The sequence below is a fragment of the Geotrypetes seraphini genome, chromosome 4 (assembly GCF_902459505.1).
Source record: "Geotrypetes seraphini chromosome 4, aGeoSer1.1, whole genome shotgun sequence".
Taxonomy (NCBI): domain Eukaryota; kingdom Metazoa; phylum Chordata; class Amphibia; order Gymnophiona; family Dermophiidae; genus Geotrypetes; species Geotrypetes seraphini.
The window spans coordinates 248,600,268-248,621,189 of record NC_047087.1 but is presented as its reverse complement, the minus strand read 5'-3'; the positions used below and the strand labels follow the sequence as shown (position 1 = coordinate 248,621,189).

Sequence of the window (20,922 nt, the reverse complement as noted above, 5' to 3'; positions counted from 1 at the left end):
GGAACAACAGGCCCGATGGATCGCCATCTTGTGGTTCCTATCTTGCCACATATTGAGGAACAGGTAACTTTTTTAACATTCAAGCTGTCTCCTTATCTTCTGAGGAACCTACACTACCTCCTCAACCATTATATACCTCATGGTTAGAAGAATCTCCTTCCCCTTTTAAGGAAGGACTAATTTCTTCTTCCCCTCAATCATCTTTACTATCTGGTCTGGAGATTTCAGGACAATCCCTGGGGCAAACTAAAGAACCCAGTACAGATGATTACTGGGCAGAGCTCAGACGCTCTCCCCAGGGATAAAGTGATCACTCTAAATGATGTTTGGCTTTGTATTAACAGAATAGAGTCATCTTTACAAAAAAACGTTTTGAACTTATGTCAATTTTCATCTGATGTAACTGTGAAAATTAAAGAAAAAGATAATAAAATTGGAGAAACAGCTGTGAAGGTTGAAAAGCTAGATCAGGTAGTAGGTAATTTACAAGTTAGTGCTGTTTCTAATATAAAGGATAGTATGATGATACATGCTAAATTAGAAAAAATGGAAAATGCTATCAGTTAAAAATCTTCGCCTGTTAAATTTTCCAATCACACATTACCTTTCTCCGATGGAGCTCTTGAGAATGTATTTGAGGGAGATATTACATTATACTAAAGTGGAGACCTTTGAGGTTGATAACCTATATTACATCTCAAGAGACTCCAAGGAAAAGGTAGATGAAGGTGGAATGGATAGAATAGTGTTACCTGATAGTTTGAATGTATCACAGTTTTTGGAGTCATCTAAAGACATAATTGATAAACGAGCAACTCTTCTCGTGACCTTTAAGACAGAGCTTGAAAAACAAGATATTTTGAAGTTATATTTCCTGAAAAAACAAGAGATGTTTTGTGTTCAACGGGTGATAATTTTTCCAGATGTCTCTAGACAAACTCAGTTCAAGAGGAAACAGTTCCTTCAGCTAAAGCCCAAGGTTTTGGCAGTCAGAGCTACTTTCTTTTTGAAATTTCCATGTAAATGCTTGATTTCATATGGAAGTGATAAATATGTGTTTTTTTGATCCTGCCCAGGTGGAAGATTTTATTAAAGAGAAACCTTTGCTGAAAGTTTAATTTCTAATATTGAGTTTACTTTTGGAGGATGATGTATAATATATATATAAAAGTCATTTGCCTGTTCCTAGATAGTAGATAGAAAGACTTGATTTGATGATTTATTTTAAAATACTGGCGATCAGCAATAATGTGGACTAGGATATGGTTGATTAATTTCCTAATATATTTTGTTGCTTGTAGGGAATTAACATTTGCATTTTTTGTGTTCACTCGTGAATGTTTATTACTAAGGTATTGTAATGAATAATCCAATAAATAAAGATTTTTTTAAAAAAAAGAGCTACAGCCTCATCCCCCTGAGATTGTAGGTTCAAATTTCATGCTGCTCCTTGTGACCCTGAGCAAGTCAATTAATCCCTCATTGCCCCAGGTACATTAGGTAGAGTGTGCGCCCACAGGACACATAAAGAGAAATGATTGAGTACCTGAAAGTAAACCACTTAGGCGATGAGTGGTATATAAATACTAACACCCCCCCAAAAAAAAAAAAACCAAAAACAAAACTCCCAGAACAGCAAACAAGTTTTCTAGATAGGCAAACATTGAGGCTGAGGAGCACCTACATAAAATGAAGTCTTTAGGTACAGAAATGGGCTGGCTCTGTGGTCCAAAAAGGAAGAAAATCAAAATACTCTCAGTGAAGCAAGCAGAAACAAAACGGTGAGAATGACCAGCCAGGTGAATCAGGACAATTGAAAACAAAATACTTTTAAGCACTGAGATTCCAAAGGGGACAAAAATGCAATGCCTTTTATTGAAGGCAGATCCAACATGTGCTGTTTTTCTGGTAAATAACACCTCAGTGATATGTTCTGAATATGCCAGTGGGCTAAGAACTAAAGGGCTCAAGACCAGGAAAACAAACAAAACAGACCCAGGAACTACAGACATGACCGAGAAGCCTTGACCACAGATATTAAGCCTGGACATGTAAGCCATGGATGCCAAAAGTATCCAGGTAAACAAGCTACAGGAGGAGAGGAAATGTAAATAAAATCCCGTGTGAAAACAAAAACATGGGGGCAAAAGTATAGCATCAAGAGTCCCTTCTGAAACAGTGACACCTTTTTTACTTGCATTTCCATAAGTGCTGCAGCCAAGAGCCAGCCAGAGACTGAGAGGGGCAGAACTTGTATCCCACACCCACTGCAGCACCAAACACAATTCCATCAAAAGGTATTGGTCAGTTCACCCTTCTTTCTTCGTGATTTTTGGCACATGAGCTAATAAATCTCAAAATATATGTTTTAATGTTGATTCTTCTTGTGTCCATAGCTAGGTTTGTCAGTGTGGTGGTGGATAGTAAAGGCTGGAATGGTGGTTTTCATTGAGATCTGAATCTGTCCTCGCCCTGAAGGGAAAATAATAATGGGCATTGCTCAGCAAAGTAGTTAAAGGCATTGGAGTAATAGAGACCTATTCCACTGTCTTCTGAAAATAAAAATGCTTTGGGCATAGTTCCCAATTCATCAAGGGCTTTTCCCATTGGTACAGAATGGAGGAAAACATAATGAATCTGGCTGTAAATGTTTACAAATAATGGGCAGAGAAGCCTCAGGTTAAAATAAAGCTGAACTGAGTGAGTTTGAGGACTGTGTAAGATAGCACAAAAGGGGTCATGCTCATGTGTTAATACCTTACATTAGCTGTACCAAGGTTCTTGCATTACCTGTGTCTTGTTTTTCTCAATTTATACAAAGTCATTGACGATAGTGTACTGTTAAGCCAAAAGTGGAGAATCTACCAACTCCATTTCTAGAGCCGCCCATATCTTGTTTACTTCTCAGGTCACTAGACATGCATGGAGTAATTTTTATAAAGCTTTTTCAAGTATAAGGAATGTTTTATATATGGACAAAGGGCCTTTATAAAATTGTGATGCTACAAGTTGACAATTGGTGGTCAGCTTTTTTTTTTTTTTTTTTTTTTAACCTCGGTCAGAATTAGCCCTGGATATTCAATGCTGGGTCATGTCCAATATCAGCATTAACTTATCTGGGGCTAAGGCCCACATGAGTACAAACATTTCCCCTCGCATCCCTATCTGTACTATAATTAGAGTGTGGGACAGTGAGGGAAGTTTAATAATACCCATTTTATTTTAGTACCTGTAAACCACCTCGAACCGAGAGGCTTTTGCGGTGTACAAATAAAGATTTATGTTATGCTATGTTTATCAGGAGTCCTATTACACCACCACAGTACCAGGCAGCAACTTGGTAGGTTCTGGTTGTCCCAGGAACTCCTGAACCCTTGTTCCAAAAACAAGTGCCTTTGTTTGCCCTCCAATGGGGGTTACAGTCAGGCTGATTCTTCAAACAGTGGTAGACTTGACAGGAAAATTTTAAAATAGGGGTTTTCCTGTGAGATGAGAAGGTCAGTGGTGGGAGAGTAACAAAGGCAATTTTGGTAGTCAAAACAGGAGCTTAAATTACTTTGGGGTGTTTCTGCCACCAGGAACATTCAACAAGTGCAAAGTTCAAAACTCCTCCTTCACTTCCATAGGCTTCTGTAGGTTTCCTCAAACCTACAGAAGTTCTGAGCTTCTAGGTGGATACAGGAAGCACACACAAAAAACTAGGTTAAAAGTTCACAAAAGGGCAACCTAATAGTGTTCTCCCTAGCGCTTTTTAGCCGGGTGAGCGCCCGGCTGTCATCACGGTTGCGAATCCTGCTGCTGCCAACCTTCGCCACTCAAACACTTCTTTAAAAACACCTCTCACTGGCTTGGTGATTCCCCGGCCTGACTTGGCACAGCCTGAAGTTCTGTGCTCGACTCTGGCCAAAGAAAATAAAAGAACCCCCCACCCCCACCCCGAAAAAACCAGGCGATTTTTCAAACCCTCCCTGTAACACTAGCCTGGACTAGCATTACCGCTCTCTCCTTAATGTAATTTGCCTGACAGCTGCCATAGCTTTAGCAAATCAATTTCCTTCTGCAGCCTCGGGGATTTTGCTAGGCTGCCCTGCCTCCGATGATGCAACTTCCTTCTTCCTCAGAGGTGGGCCTAGCAGAGGCCCCAAGGCTGCTGGAGGGAATTGACTCGCTAAAGCTACAGCAGCTGTCGGGCAAATTACAATAAGGAGAGAGCAGTGCTGCTGCTAGTCCAGGCTATTGTTACGGGGAGGGTTTGAAAAATTACCTGCTTTTTTTTTTACTTTCGTTGGCCTGAGTCTAACACACAACTTCAGGCTGTGTTGAGTTAGGCCAGGGAATCCCCAAGCCAGTGAGAGCCTGTTAATTGGGAGGGGGGAGTGGTGCCGATGGACCTGGGAGGTGAGTGGGTAAGGTACTGCTTCTAGTCAGAGGGGAGGGAAAGGGAATGGAGAGGAGCCCTGCTAGTCGGAGAAGAGAGGTGCTGCTGGCCCTGGGGATGGAAGGGAGAGGTGCTGCAGCTAGTTGGGGGAAACGGAAGTAGAGGGGAGGGAGAGGTGCTGTTGGAGCTGAGTGGTGGAGGGAGGTGATAGGTGCTGCTGGATTGGGAACAGAGGAGAGTGCTGCTGGACTTAAAATGGAAGAAGGAAAGCTGCAGCAGGGTGAGGGGAGAGCAGTGAAGGAGGAGAGTGGATGGGGAAGAGCAGTGGAGGAGGAGAGTGAGAGGGGAAGGGGGGAAGAGAAATGCTGCTGCACCCAATTGGGGAAAGAGGGAAGGAGGGAGAAGAAAGACCAGGAAGGGAGAGGAAAGAGAGATGCCAAGACCATGGGAGGGAGGGAAAGGCAATACTAGACCATAGAGGGAGAGATGTCAGAGCATGGGGAGGATGGGGAAGGAGACAGATGCCAGACCAGGGGTAAGGAAGGAGGGAGAGAAAGAAGAAGAGGAGATGCCAGATAATGGAGGGGGAGAGGCAAAAGATGCCAGGGCAAGGGGGAGGGAAGGGAAACTAAGGAGACAAATGCCAGACCAGAGGGAAAGGAAGGAGAGGAGGTGCCAGAGCAGAGAGGGAGAGATAGGACAGGAGAGGAGAGCGATGCCAGGGCATGGGGGAAGGGAAGGAGATAGAGATACCAGACCATGGGTTGGAGTGGGAAGGAAGGAAAGGAGAAGAGAGATGCCAGAGCATAGGGGAGGGAGTGGAGACAGAAAAATGGAGAGGGGATGAAGCTGAAATGAATCGTACAAAGGAGAGAAAGGACACAGGATATACAGTTTATTGAAGCAGCATAAAAAGAGGGAAGATGCTGTATGGAAGAGAGAAGGTGGACAGTGGATGGAAGGGGCAGAGAGGGTGGACAGTGGATGGAAGGGGCAGAGAGGGTGGACAGTGGATGGAAGGGGCAAAGATAGAGGGCAGATGTTGCATGGAAGGGAGAGAGCAAACGCTGTATAGAAGGAAAAGAGTGAAGAGAAGATGATTAAAGCAGAAACTACAAATTTTATTTTTATTTTATTTTTTTTGTTACTTTACATAGAATCAAGTAGTATTGTAACTGTATTGATAAAACTTTATAAATAGGAAATGGAAATAAGGCAATTTCTTTTGGACTAAACCCCTTTCTGCAGGTCAGGACAGGATACCATAGCAGCAGTATACTGTGCTGTCTTGAAGAAAGATTTGGCCTCTGAAAACTAATTAAAAAATAGATTAGTCCAATAAAATGGTATTTTCTTATTTCTCTTATTTTATTTCTATTTGTTAATTTTTAAAGTGGTGATATGTATCAGTTTTTTTTCAAATTTACATCTACTGTCTTTATACTTTGCATAGTATTAGGGGACATGTGTCGCTGTTTCTGTGGTGTTGCATTAGTTTAACTTTTGTCTACATATTTCTGTTTTTAATTTGTGATTATTCCTTATTAGGTGAGGGTGTTTCTGTGTGTATGAAAAGGACATGGTTTTCTGTTAGCATTGACTGTACAAAATCAATTGACTGTGCAGGATCTGGCTTGTTTAGTTTTACAATTTGTGTGTTGGTGTTCTAGTGCTCACTGCAGTGTTTAAGATGCTGCCTTTTTCCTAGGTGCACCCTTGTTAAATGATCAGCATTGGCTGTTATATACTAGATACACCACTGGATTTAATGACCCTATTCTAACCACCAAATTTCCCTGTCCCGCCCCACGGCTGGAAAAAATTTCTGGGGTGAACACTGCTAATAGATTTGATTACTTAAAAAATGGGAACAAAGATGCAAACATGAGTTCAGGCAGCCTTCTCTTTTTGACTGGGCACCTATGACAGAAGACAGGGCTGCATAGGAAAAGAGCGCAAGGCAAAGAAAAAAAAATAGGAACAGCAGTGTTAGTCATGCATTTTAATATGTTGAATTTCTCTCAATGTTGCATATATATTTTGTGGAGTAATTTTCAAAGGAAATTTATGTACATAATTTAAGACTTGGTATAGCTTTTGTGTGTACCTGTCAAACAAGTTATATGACCTATTAACATACTCCCAGCATTTAACCTGAATACTGCACATTCTATTGCTCCATCCAGCTCCCTTTATTATTTAATTTGTACTATAGAGTTGTGGCGAATATAAATCTCATTTGTATGTAGTCAAATTTAAGCCATCAAACATTTTAAAAAGGAACTTGAGCATGGTTTGATTGTTATTGAGACAGACATGGGGAAAGCCAATGCTAGCCCTGAGATCGGTGGCGTGCTACTATTTGAGTTTTTAAATGAAAAAAAAGGTGATATTGTGGATAATTTATGCAACAGTTTTTCTTAAGCTAATTTACACATTAGTATCAAAATAATTGTTATTAATTTAATATCCTGTATGTTCCCACTTGATTTATATACCATTCATATGGTGCCCCACTTAATTAAACTCTCCCACATGAGAAATAAATTAGGAGGTTGAAGTATCATATAAATGTTAGTCTCAGTAAAGGAACCTCTTATAACCTGGATGTTTCAAGTCTTCATCCTGAATACATGCGGTATAATCATCTACCGTATTTTTCGCACCTTAAGACGTACCTGACCATAAGACGCACCTTAGATTTAGAGGAGGAAAACGAGAAATAAAGCATTCTGAACCAAATTCTCCCTACCAGGCTCTGTTCCCAACCCCATACTCCTTGCCATGCTCTGCCCTGTTCCCCCTCTAGTGGTTTAGTGGCAGGCAGGGACAGGGCATGCTGGCCAGCCTAGTGGCAGGCCGGTCCCATATCCCACACATACCCTAAATCATCCCTGCATATCCCCTTATACCCCCACATATTCCCCCAGTATCTTAAATCATCTCCACATACCCCCTATGTACCCCCAGTACCTTTTTTAATCATACCCTGCCCCCATACCTGTTAAAAATCCCTCCGTCCCTAGATGGTTGTCTTGGTATTTTAAACATCTCCCCACCCCACCCCCGATACCTTTTTAAAATCACTCCCTCAACAGATGTCTTGCTATTTAAATATCCCCTCCACCCTGGTACCTTGTAAAATATAGTAACATAACATAGTAGATGACGGCAGATAAAGACCCGAAAGGTCCATCCAGTCTCACTAGTTGTCTCCTTAATTCCCAGCCAGCGGCACGGAGGTCAGAAGAGCGCGGTGGTCAGGAGCAAAGCTTTTTGCACTCCTGCTTGGGCCTGCACTGTTTTCTGAATGGCTGCATTATATTAAGGGGAAACGACCCGTGAAGGAAGCGGTGGGACTGTTGGATGACCATGGAATAAAGGGAGTGCTAAAGGAGGACAAAGCAATTGTCGACAAACTGAACACATTTTTTGCGTCTGTATTTACCAAAGAGGATATACACAGCATACCAGAACCCATCAGGCTATATGCTAGAAACGAAGACAGGAACTGACAGGGTTTACGGTCAGTCTAGAAGAGGTATGCAGGCAGATCGATAGGCTTAAGAGCGATACATCCCCGGGACCGGATGGCTTCAACTAATAGCCAATCTGTCGATCAAATCGGGAAAGATTCCGGAAGACTGGAAGGTGGTGAACGTGAACGCCGATCTTCAAAAAAGGTTCGAGGGGAGAGCCGGGAAACTACAGACCAGTGAGTCTGACCTCGGTACCGGGAAAGATGGTAGAGGCGCTGATAAAGGACCCCGCATCATTGATCACTTTGACGGACACAGTCTGATGAGGACACGCCAGCACAGTTTCAGCAAAGGCAGATCTTGTTTGACGAACTTGCTGCAGTTCTTTGAGGGAGTAAACAGTCAGATAGACAAGGGCGACCTGGTCGGCATTAGATATCTGGATTTTCAGAAGGCGTTTGACAAGGTTCCACATGAGACTACTTTGGAAAATTGCGAGCCATGGAATCGAGGGTGAAATTCTCACGTGGATTAAAAACTAACTTGAGCATAGAAAACAGAGAGTGGGGGTAAATGGACAATACTCGGATTGGAAGAGCGGCACCAGTGAGGTGCCGCAGGGCCCGTGCTCTTCATCTTTATAAATGATCTGGACATTGGTATGACGAGTGAGGTGACTAAATTTGCAGACGATAAGAAGTTATTCAGAGTAGTGAAGACGCAGGGGGATTGCGAAGATCTGCAACATGACATAATCAAACTCGAGAAATGGGCATCGACATGGCAAGTTAGGTTCTATGTGGATAAATGTAAAGTGATGCATGTTGATAACAAAAATCTCATGCACTAATACAGGATGTCCGGGACAGACTTGGGAGTTGTTATCGACAAGTAAATGAAGCCGTCCACGCAGTGCATGGCGGTGGCAGCGAAAAGGGCGAATAGAATGCTAGGGATGATTAAGAAGGGGATCATGAACATATCGGAGAAGGTTATCATGCCGCTGTACCTGGTGTACGCTCACCTGGAGTACTGCGTCCAGCACTGGTCGCCATACATGAAGAAGGACACGGTATTACTCAAGAGTCCAGAGAATAATGACTAAAATGGTTAAGAGGCTGGAGGAGTTGCCGTACAGTGAGAGATTGGAGAAACTGGGCCTCTTCTCGCTTGAAAAGAGGAGACTGAGAGGGGACATGATCAAAACATTCAAAATACTGAAGGGAATAGATTAAGCAGATAAAGACAGATTTGTTCACCCTTTCCAAGGTAGGGAGAACGAGAGGGCACTCTCTAAAGTTGAAAGGAGATAGATTCCATACAAATGTAAGGAAGTTCTTCTTCTTCACCCAGAGTGGTAAAAAACTAGGTAAGTCGGGGGAGGGTACAGGCACAAACAACATACCAGGCAAACTAAAATGCCAATACATTTATGAGGCTGAGGAAAGTAGACACCGACATTCTGGGTCAGGGGTGAGTGCACACACTTTTGAGTCAGGAGTAGGGTCACATCATATTTATGGGTCACATTGTAATTCCGGGTCTAGGGGGAGTACACATTGTGGTTCTGAGCCTCAGGAAAGCACAAATAACACAAACAATGCTAAAGGTGTTCAAATAGCTCAAACAGGAATATCCCCATTGAGACATAACAAAAATACAACATGGAGGGCTATGTACGTCAACGCACACAGTTTAGGAAACAAGATTCTGGAATTGGAAACAGAAATAAGGAATGCCGACCTGGATGTGGTGGCGATATCTGAAACCTGGCTCACAGACTCCCATGGGTGGGACATGGTCATACCGGGTTACAACTTGCTTCGCCAGGACAGAGAGGGTAGGAAGGGAGGGGGTGTAGCATTATATACTAAAGATGACATTAAGGTCACGAGAATCTCAGATGTCCAGTATACTGGGGAATCCCTTTGGGTTAATTTGGCCAGAGGGAAAGACAAATGCTTGTATCTTGGCGTAATTTACAGACCCCCAAGACAACAGGATGACCTGGATATGGAAATAATCGAAGATATAGAAAATATCACTTTGCGTGGGGACACAGTATTGCTAGGTGACTTCAACATGCCTGATGTGGATTGGGTTACACTTACCTCTGCTTCCAGCAGCAGCAGGAGGCTATTAAACTCTATGAAAGGAGCAAGCCTCAGGCAACTGGTGTTGGAACCGACAAGGGATCAGGCAATACTGGACCTGATACTTACCAATGGAGAAAGTGTCACAGAGGTCTCGGTGGGCGACACATTGGCCTCCAGTGACCACAACATGGTATGGTTCAATATCAGGAAAGGTTTCACTAAATCTACTACACTAACCAAAGTCCTCAAATTCAAGGACACAAATTTCAAAGAAATGGGAGACTTCGTTCACCAGGCGCTACAAAGCCAAGAAGAAACCGATAACGTGGAAGACATGTGGTCGACTTTGAAAGCAACCATACAAGAAGCAACAAACCGCTATGTAAAATCAGTAAGTAAACGGCGAAGGAACAATAAGCCACAGTGGTTTACTGCGGAGATCTCAGACCTGATCAAGGAGAAGAAAAAAGCATTCATCTCTTACAAACAATCAGGGAAGCAGGACTCTAGAGCAGACTACCTGGCCAAATCAAAAGCTGTCAAAACAGCAGTCAGGGAGGCTAAATTCCTCATGGAGGAGTCTCTAGCAAAGAACATCCAGAAGGGAGATAAATCCTTCTTCAGGTATATCAGTGATAGAAGAAAAAACTCAGGCGGGATTGTACGTCTTAGGAAACCAGACGGAGACTATGTGGAAAAGGATTCGGAAAAAGCCCAACTATTAAATGAATACTTCTGCTCACTCTTCACCCGAGAAACGCCAGGGCTCGGCCCTCAGCTACAGACAAGGGTTGGCTCAGTTGACCCGTTTAGTAACTTTGAGTTTACGCCCAGCCGTGTCTACGGTGAGCTGTCAAGGCTCAAGGTTAGCAAGGCAATGGGGCCGGACAACCTGCACCCCAGGGTGCTTAGGGAGCTGAGTGATGTCTTGGCGGAGCCACTGTCCGCGCTCTTCAACCTCTCCCTTAGTACAGGCAGCGTCCCGTTGGACTGGAGGACGGCTAACGTCATTCCACTCCACAAGAAAGGCTCAAAGATGGAGACAGCAAACTACAGACCAGTGAGTCTAACATCGATAGTGAGCAAACTAATGGAAACTCTAATCAAACACCAATTAGATAAGATCCTGGATGAGGAGAATCTACGGGATCCCCGACAACATGGATTTACTAAGGGGAGATCCTGCCAATCCAACCTGATCAGCTTCTTTGACTGGGTAACGGGGAAGCTGGATATTGGGGAGTCCCTGGACATCGTGTACCTGGACTTTAGCAAAGCATTCGATAGCGTACCACACCGCAGGTTACTGAGCAAGATGAGTTCTATAGGATTAGGTGACACATTGACAAAATGGGTTGGGAGCTGGCTTGGAGGTAGGCTCCAAAGGGTGGTGGTGAACGGCACCCCCTCCGAAATGACGGAGGTGATTAGTGGAGTACCACAGGGCTCAGTCTTGGGCCCAATCCTATTCAACATCTTTATAAGAGACTTGGCAGAAGGGCTTCGAGGTAAAATAATATTATTCGCCGATGACGCCAAACTGAGTAATGTAGTGGGCAAATGCACAACAGACGAAGATTCAGTGCCCGACAACATGATGCACGACCTACTCCTACTGGAGCGATGGTCTAGGACATGGCAACTCAACTTCAATGCCAAAAAATGCAAAGTTATGCACCTGGGCAGCCAGAATCCATGCAAGTCTTATACCCTTAATGGCGAGATCCTAGCAAAAACGGTAGCAGAACGAGACTTGGGGGTAATCGTCAGTGAGGACATGAAGTCTGCCAATCAAGTGGAGCAGGCTTCGTCCAAGGCAAGACAAATCATGGGCTGCATACGAAGGGGTTTCGTCAGTCGTAAGGCGGAAGTCATTATGCCATTGTATAGATCCATGGTGAGGCCCCACCTGGAATACTGTGTGCAATTCTGGAGGCCGCATTATCGCAAGGATGTGCTGAGACTGGAGTCGGTGCAAAGAATGGCCACCCGGATGGTCTCAGGACTCAAGGATCTACCATACGAAAAACGGCTTGACAAATTACAGCTATACTCGCTCGAGGAGCACAGAGAGAGGGGGGACATGATCGAGACGTTCAAGTATCTTACGGGCCGCATCGAGGCGGAGGAAGATATCTTCTTTTTCAAGGGTCCCACGACAACAAGAGGGCATCCGTTGAAAATCAGGGGCGGGAAACTACGAGGTGACACCAGGAAATTCTTTTTCACTGAAAGAGTGGTTGATCGCTGGAATAGTCTTCCACTACAGGTGATTGAGGCCAGCAGCGTGCCTGATTTTAAGGCCAAATGGGATCGGCACATGGGATCTATTCACAGGGCAAAGGTAGGGGAGGGACATTAAGGTGGGCAGACTAGATGGGCCGTGGGCCCTTAACTGCCGTCTATTTCTATGTTTCTATGTTTCTATGCTCTTCCGGAGTCTGTTATAGGGGAAAACACCCTCCAGGGATTCAAGATAAAGTTGGACAAGTTCCTGATAAACTGAAACGTATGCAGGTGAGGCTGGACTCATTTAGAGCGCTGGTCTTTGCCCTGGGGGCTGCCGCATGAGCGGACTGCTGGGCACTATGGACCACTGGTCTGACCCAGCAGTGGCAATTCTTATGTTCTTATGTAGTTCTCACGAGTCCCGCAAGAACTGATCGCAGCCATTCAGAAAAATTGCGGGCCCAAGCGGGAGCATGGAAAGCTTTGCTCCTGATCGCCACGCTCTTGCCGCTAGCTGGGAAATAAGAGGAAACAGCTAAGGAGGGAGGGATCACACTGGACCACCAGGTAATTTGTAAGCGTTCAGGGTTTTAAAAAGATACGGCGGTGGGTGTGCAGGGGGGTGAGGTGTTTTTACAGAGGTATAGTGGGTATGCGGTGGGACAGCAGTTGGGGTGTTTTTAAAAGGTTTGGCGGCGGGAGAGGTGCTTTTTAAACAGTACAGGGGTGTAATTTTTTTGTACCTTCGATACATAAGATGCACCGAGATTTGCACCCACTTTTGGGTGGAAAAAAGTGCATCGTACAGAGCGAAAAATACAGTACTTCAAAACCTCCTTCCCACCCTTTTATTTATACTTCATTTTTATTTCATTTTTATATGTATATTTATTTTTATCTAACTTCAGGTTTGTAAAAAAATGTATTAATATATCAAAAACTAAAATTACTATCAATTAATCAAATTAAATCACCACTAATTAGCAAACGTTAATAATTGAAGAAAAACAGCAATACTTAACTTATAGCTTCTCTGCTAATAACCAACGCTGGAATAAAGTTCATATTTTTCCAGCATTGGTATCATAAAAATAAAATCATAAAACAGTTTGTATCCAAAAGGACTGATAAGACCAGACAAGACACATTCTGTGTTTTGAAGAAACACTCCTTCCTCAGGGGTCCTAGAATGTATCAATACAAGAGAACCTGATGGATAACAACTGGAATCAGCAGTGAATAGCCATAAAAGCTCCTACGTGGGAGCTTTTACGGCTATTCACTGCTGATTCCAGTTTTTATCCAGTTATCCGTAAGGTTCTCTTGTATTGACACATTCTATGACCCCTGAGGAAGGAGTGTATGTTCAAAACACGGACCGTATCGGGTCTGGTCTTATCAGTCCTTTTGGATACAAACTGTTTTATGATTGTTTATTAAAGACTTGGCATCCTGTACATCATTACTGCAGTTTTTGTTTTTGTACTTACATTTGAGAGAATCCACTTTTGACCTTCCTTTAATCTCTTGTTCTCATGACCATTCTATCAGTTAAAACTAACATTTGTTTAATCTTTTGCTTGTCATTTCAGACCGACAGCCCTTACCAGGGAGGAGTCTTCTTTCTCACCATCCATTTTCCAACAGATTATCCTTTTAAACCGCCAAAGGTAAATTTTTTTGAGGTTTTCCTAAATTTCCTGATGTTATAAGTGCTTAAGATCTTGATGCAGTGCTTTGTGAATCATCTGCTTTTTTATAAAATATAATGTAAAATAAGAATCGTACTTTGTCAGACCAAAGGTCTATTTAGCCAAATGATCAATCCAGGTTCCAAGTACCTGGCAGAATCCCAAAAGTAGCTACTTCAATAACAGTTTAAGAAACTGCCAGGAATTTGTCTAAATCTTCTTCTTTTTTTTTTAACTCTGCTATATTTATTGATTTTTATCTTGCAATAGTTCCAGAATGTAGCTTTAGATATTATTCTTAATTATATTCTTTAGATATTATTCTTATTTTATTTTAAAATTTTATGTTTCACAAAAATCTACATTCTTAAGCAGATTATAAATACAACATACATATACATATTTGATAGACCAGTACGGTCCATCCAGTCTACTCAATAGGATAAACTTGAAACATGTGATGTGATTCTACATATGCATACTTTTAAAAAAATACTTATTGATTTTCATATATCAACAGTGTAATACAGAAGTATATAAATATATAATAAATCAAGAAAAGCACATTCATCTTACAGACATACATGAGCATTTTTACCCCACCCACCCACCATCCATCCAATAACTAGTCAACAAAAACATAAATACATAGATTCTTTCAATAACCTTTCCCTATTTAAAATAGTAACTTAATCCCATTCTCCTCCCACCCACCTGGATGTATGTATTCAAAGGGCTAAAATTAAGATAAAAGTATCCCTCCCCCCACCCTCACCCTTCCCTGGTAGATGTGTATGGAAATAAACAAAAATTAAAGACAAAAAACAACTATAATGAAGAATAAAAGATGTCAATGGTCCCCAAACAAATTTAAATCAATTGCTATGCTCCAACAGGTCAGCATTCACTTTCTCATATCTATAGCTTGAACATAAAAGGAAAATTGAGGCAATCGTAATTTTTCCAATTACGAGTTACCATATGCATACTTGATTTGTCCTTGACATATTCTGGGCACAGACCATATATTCTGCCCAGCACTGTCTTTGCAGCAATCTAATCACTGCTAAGCTTGTTTGGTTCCATAGATATTATAAAACCAGGATAAACAGACAAAAATTAAAATAGAATATGTGACATTCCATTTAAATGCTCTCTTTTTCTTTTATTAATTTATTTGTGTTATGGGCATTTCCCTATAGAATTATATGACTACTGTATATTTAAACATTGAAACTGCAGTTGAAATAGAGTAGTCTATGACTGGCTGAGAACCATGGAAGCAAAGGTTCACATCTTCCCCCATTGACCCTTTTGACCTTGGGTAGTCATGTCAGTGGTTTCGAATCCATGGCTGAAATGCGCCGCTTGGTTTTGGCTGGAACTGAAGTTGAAACGGAAATCACCATGCTCTCCTTGTCCGTCTGTCCATCCTTCTCCACCCCCAGTCAAGCAGGAGTCAGCCACCCTCCTGCAGGAAAAAGAGTTTCTCTGGGCACCACCCCTCCCCTCCCACCGGCAAAGACCTGACCCTCTAGTCTGCCCAGGCCTACCTTAACAAACTCTGGTGGTCTACTGGCCTCTTTAGGGGTAGGTAGGACTGAAGCTCACTTATTTCGGCTGAATCAAAATGGCTGCTGAGATCTCCTGTAGCAACCTTGAGACTGCCACAGGAGGTCCCAATAGCTATTTTGGAGATGGGCATCAGTATAAGCAGGAGCAGTGTAATGTCAGAATGGCTGCTGGGACCTCCCATGGAATCCTCAGCAGCCATTTTGATTTAGCAGAGGCACTGGGACAGGAATGAATGGGCTTACTGAGCATGTGCAGGATACTCTATACCTGGAACCGCCCCCCATCCTGTCAGTTTTTTTTCTTCAACCGCTTCTGTATAGTTGCTTGCAGCTCTCCCCTCTCTCAGGAAAAAAAAGAAGAAAGTCAAAAGGCTTTCTAGCCATTATGGCATTATTTATTTCCATTAATTTAATAAAAAAGAAAAAAAAGCCTCTAGGAGAAAAAAAAAAACCCATCGACAAACAATAGGGCACGGTCTTAAAAACCACAAAAACATTTTTTCCTTTGTGGCCAACGCCATGGACAGCGACTCTCTCCCTCTTCATGCCAGAACTGTGTCGAGGGCCACCAACTTCACTGCTTGATCCCTCCCCCTAGGGCCCTGTCTCAGTACCACTGGGAGAGGGAAGCTCAGCAACGCCGGCAGAGAAGAGAGAAAACAGCAGTTGCAACAGGACACAAAAAGAAGCCTATCCAGAGGGGCGATACACCCTTTCCACCAGTGGCTCCTTTATCGGCACAGAAAGACACAGAGATGTCGCTGTTGACAGTGGTTGTTTCTGTGAAGTCTCCCAGGGGCTCAGTTTTGGTCTTGCAGTCCTCTCCCAGCTCCATGCTCAAAGATTTGGCTGCAACTTTGAAAATCACATCAAAATCAGCAAAAACCCATGCTAAGACTAAACAGGTTGCCTTTACATCTTCTCTGTACCACGACCAGGTACCACATAAACGTCTTACTCTGTCTGTTTTAGCTCCAGAACCTCCTTCTTAAGGTTCTGATTCTATTCAGTCGTTGCCATCAGAAAAAGAAAAATCTGGCAGTTACGGCAGGACACAGAAAGAAGCCTTTCCAGACAAATGATACCACTTCTCCACCAGTGGTAATTTTAGCGGCATGTCCCACACAGAGAGGCACTGGGACGCTGCTGTTAACAGTGGATGTTTCTGGAAAGGCACCTGGGGGCTCAGTTTCAGCCTTGCGGTCTTTTCCCAGCTCCATGCTGAAAGATTTGGCTGCAACTTTGCAATTCCTCAACTTGCAGCAGAGCTATTTCTTCTCCAAAACAATGCTATAGAAAAGGTACCACTCCTTCAAATCTGGGGTTTTATTCAAAATTTTTCCTAATGCCCAAGAAAGATGCCCAATCCTCAATTTCAGACCTCTCACTGCCTGCCTCAAGAGGGAAAAATTCAGCAATTCTTTTACTAAAACACAATTGGTTAACAGCCCTAGACCTCATGAATGCATACACTCATATTCTCATTCATCTGTCCCACTGGTACTTTCTATGCTTTAAAGTTTCTCAACATGCATTTCCAGTACAAAGTCTTGCCCTTTAGCATGTCATTAGGATGTTCACAAAGTGCCTAGCTGTGTAGTGGTGCATTTGTGAAGACAGCACCATATAGTGTTCCCTTACCTAGACGATTGGCTATTGGTAGCTCATTCCAAAGACCATCTTCTACTCGCCATTCAAACCACAGTGCACACCTTGCAAACACTGGGTTTCATTATGAACTTCGAGAAGTCCAAGCTAACATTAAGTCCCCCTTACTTGTCAGAACTGCACTCCCTCCTCCTTCGATCCTCAACCCCCAGCAGAACTCCAACAATGGATGGTGCAAGCAATAACCTGCACATGGCTGACCCAGAAGCCTTCTCTTCGACGTCAACACTGACATCAAAGAGAAGGTTTCTGTGTCAGCCACTTATGTGCAGCACCTGAATTGCGTGCATCACCCATCGCAAGGAGCGCCGCTGAAGGAGCGAGTGTGGCTCCAAGAAGGTTGTCGTGGGAGTGGCAGGGGTAGGGGGGGGGTGGCAGGAACATAAGATCCCGTGTGGCGGCGGCAGATGGACAGGCAGGAATTGGCGACCAGGCCGCATACCCCGAACAGGCGGCCTGCATACCCCCCTAGTTTACGTGTACCGCGGGTTGAGAAACACGGTTTTAGGCCACATGACAGCATTGCTTTTGCTGGTGCTATATGCCAGAATCCACTGGCGTCCGCTACAGTGGCACCTGAAGCTACACTGGAATTGATGCCTCTATCCACTTTCAAAGCTGATTCCTCTGTCTTCAAAGTTCAAAAGATTCTCTCCTGTGGTAGATTCATTACACCTTCCTGCAAAAAGGATGTCCATTCCAACTTCTACCTCCACTACTTTCATAACAACCAATGCTTCCAACCACCTCAACAGTCTTGAAACTCGGGGTCGGTGGTCAACAAATGAAATGACCCTGCATATCAATCACTTAGAGCCCCAAACAGTTTATTACACTCTTTGTGGAAACATTCTCGTTCAGACAGACAAATCAAATGGCTATATTTTATGTAAACAAGCAGGGGGGCTCGGGAAGCTTACTGTCTATGAAACTACGCTCTTTCTCTGCAAGTGGGCCTTCATGTAGTCTATATTTCAGGGAAATGCAATGTCTGGGCAGACTCCCTCAGTGAGAAACTCTAGCCTCGCAAGTGGACCCTAAATCCGACTGTTCTACACCACATTTTCCAACAATAGGGGACTCCCCAGGTGGATCTCTTTGTTTCTCAGATCAATGCTTAATACAACCTGTTTTGCGCCCTATGTCAAGCTCCATGAGCAATAACAAGAGATGCATTTTCTATTCCATGGAGTCAAAATCTTCTCTATGCTTTCCCACCATTGTCGTCTCATTTCCAGGGTTCTTTAGAAATTTACCGCAGACAAGGCACAACTTATTCTCATTGCACCCTGGTGGCCCAGACAGATATGTATCCATTACTCCTGGACCTTCTGGATGCTCCTCTTAAGTCTCTTAGGGGATCGGCCGTTCTGCTGAGAGAGAAGAGAAATAACTACTGCATCCCAATCTCCGCAGTCTCAGTCTGACGGCTTGGAAATTTAGAGTAGAGAATGACACTAGGACAAATTTCCCCCATCTCCATGGAGACGCATTGTCCCGTTCCTGTGAGTTATTTTCCTGCCCCTGCCCCATCCCTACAAGCTCTGTCCTCATCTGCACAAGCCTCAAACACTTTTAAAAGTCATAAGTGTTCGAGGCTTGTGCAAAGACAGAGCTTATAGGAATAGGGTAGAGACAGTGACAAAACTCATGGGAACGGGACAGGGAAATCGAATTCCTGCAGGGACAGGGACAAATTTATTCCCTTGTCATTCTCTAATTGAGAGTTCACTCCTAACCATCCTTCCTCTCTCTTGCAATCAGTAAAGTCGATTCTGCTTACAGCAATATGACCTTCCACTAGAAAATCTTATCAGGCTAAATGGAAGCATTTTTCCCTATGGGCACATGCTTGAAGTCAAGATCCTTTTCATTGACCGTCGGATTATATCGTCTACACTTGTAAGATTTTGTTTGTCGGCCATCTCAGCGTACCACACTTTGGTGCATGGTAAACCAGTTTCACAGCACCCTTTCATTTCTCGTTTTATGAGAGGTCTTACCAATCTTTAGACCTCCACTGAGAGACCCTCCCCCATCCTGAGACCTCAATGTAGTGTTGGAACAATTGATAAGGACCCTTTTGAGCTGCTGGGATCTACATCTCTCACCTTCCTTACCTGAAAAACAGCCTTTCTTACAGCACTCACATCAGCTAAGAGAGGTAGTGAGCTTCAAGCTTTAGTCACATTATCCTTATTTATAATTTTTTCCAAATAAAAGGCAATTACAGACTCATCCTATACTTTCTTCCCAAGGTGGTTTTGGAATTCCATCTTAAACCATCACTTTGCCGTCATTCTTTCTACCTCCTTACTCCTCTGCAGCAGAAGAGTCCCTTCATATATTAGATTGCAGAAGAGAACTTCCTTTTTACCTCAAGGAGACTTCTAAGTTCCGCAAATCCAGCAAACTATTTTTTTCCTACAATCCAGCTACCCTTGGCCAACCAGCAACTGAAAGAGCTATATCATCTTGGATTACACACTGCAGCTCATATACAGACCCCTAGTTCAGTTAGGGCACATAAGCTACAGCTGCTTCAATAGCAAACTTGAAATCAATCCCAATTCAAGATATCTGCAGAGCATCTGGTCTTATCCCAGGACAAGCAGGCATGATATTCTCACATGTGGGTGGGTGACGTCATCTACGGAGCCCCAGCGCGGACAGCTTTTCAAGCAAACTTGATTGAAGTTTCAAGTTTGCTATGCTGCACCACACATGTGCATGCCTTCTTGCCCACTAGAGGGCGCATCCCCACCTCGTGGTCCTCAGTTCAGTTTTTTCCGCGGAGCCAGAAGCCCTGTGGAAATTGTGCTCTCTCTTTTTTGCCTTCTGACACCGCGTCTGAGTCATTTTTCTCGGTCGCTGTGCTTGCTTTATTTTTTTATTCGTTCGTGTGTTTGTTAATCGTCGGAAAAAAAAAAAGATTTTTCGTTCGGCTCTGGGGGCTCCCGGTAGCCGCGGCCGCGGGACCTCGTTCCGTTCCCGGCCGTTTTTCGATTTCATGTCCCGTCCTTTGACGGGCTTTAAAAAGTGCACCCGGTGCGATCGGCTACTTTCTCTCACCGATCCCCACCGGTGGTGCTTACTTTGCCTGGATCCCGAGCACCCCACCGATTCCTGTCCCAGGTGCTCGACTTTTCAGCCAAGAGCTCTCCGCCGTCGTCGTGCCAGAATGGCGGAGCTCTTTGCTGTCGACCCCGCGGAGCAGGCCTCGACGTCGGCCTCGGTTTCGGCCCTGGCCTTGACCTCGGCCTCGCCGAGACATCCTGCTTCCTCGAAGCCGACGGCCTCGACTTCGAAGTCGACAGGGGGTAAGTCCTCTCTTCCTTCCTCAGCTCCAACTTCGAAGAAGCCATCCTCGGGATCCTCGCGGGGGCGGCGGGAATACTTGAGACCGAGGTCGCCCTCGAGGGAGCACCCGCCGGCCCCGGATCTACCAGCCATGATGGCGGTGCCGGCTTTTCAGGACTTGCTCCGTGCCCTCATTACCTCGGAGCTGTCCGGCGCCTTAGCGCACCTGCAGCCGGCTTCGGCCTCGAGTGCCCCGGCTTCGGCGGCCTCGGTCTCGGTGCCCTCGACTTCGGCCCCCGGGGTGGTTCCGACCTCGACCCCAACCTTGCCCTCGACCTCGGTCGACCAGCCGGAACGGAGTGTGCGGCCTCGGGACAAGGAGCGGAGAGTTCGGAGGATCTCTTCCACTTCTTCCTCGTCGAGGTCCTCCCAGGGCTCCTCGCCCTCGGGTCGGCCTCGGGCGAAGGCCGAGGAAGCCCAAGCGTTCTCGCGGGTCTCCTCGGAGGC

The 20,922-nt window shown here is 44.2% G+C and overlaps 1 protein-coding gene across 1 annotated transcript in view; it reads left to right on the top strand.

Moving 5' to 3' along the window:
- Positions 1-20,922, top strand: part of UBE2D1 (ubiquitin conjugating enzyme E2 D1) — a 70,517-nt gene that overhangs the window by 33,633 nt on the left and 15,962 nt on the right. The window contains exon 4 of the mRNA XM_033941277.1: positions 13,775-13,852. Coding sequence (XP_033797168.1) covers positions 13,775-13,852 — 78 coding nt within the window. The remainder of the gene's footprint in view (positions 1-13,774; positions 13,853-20,922) is intronic.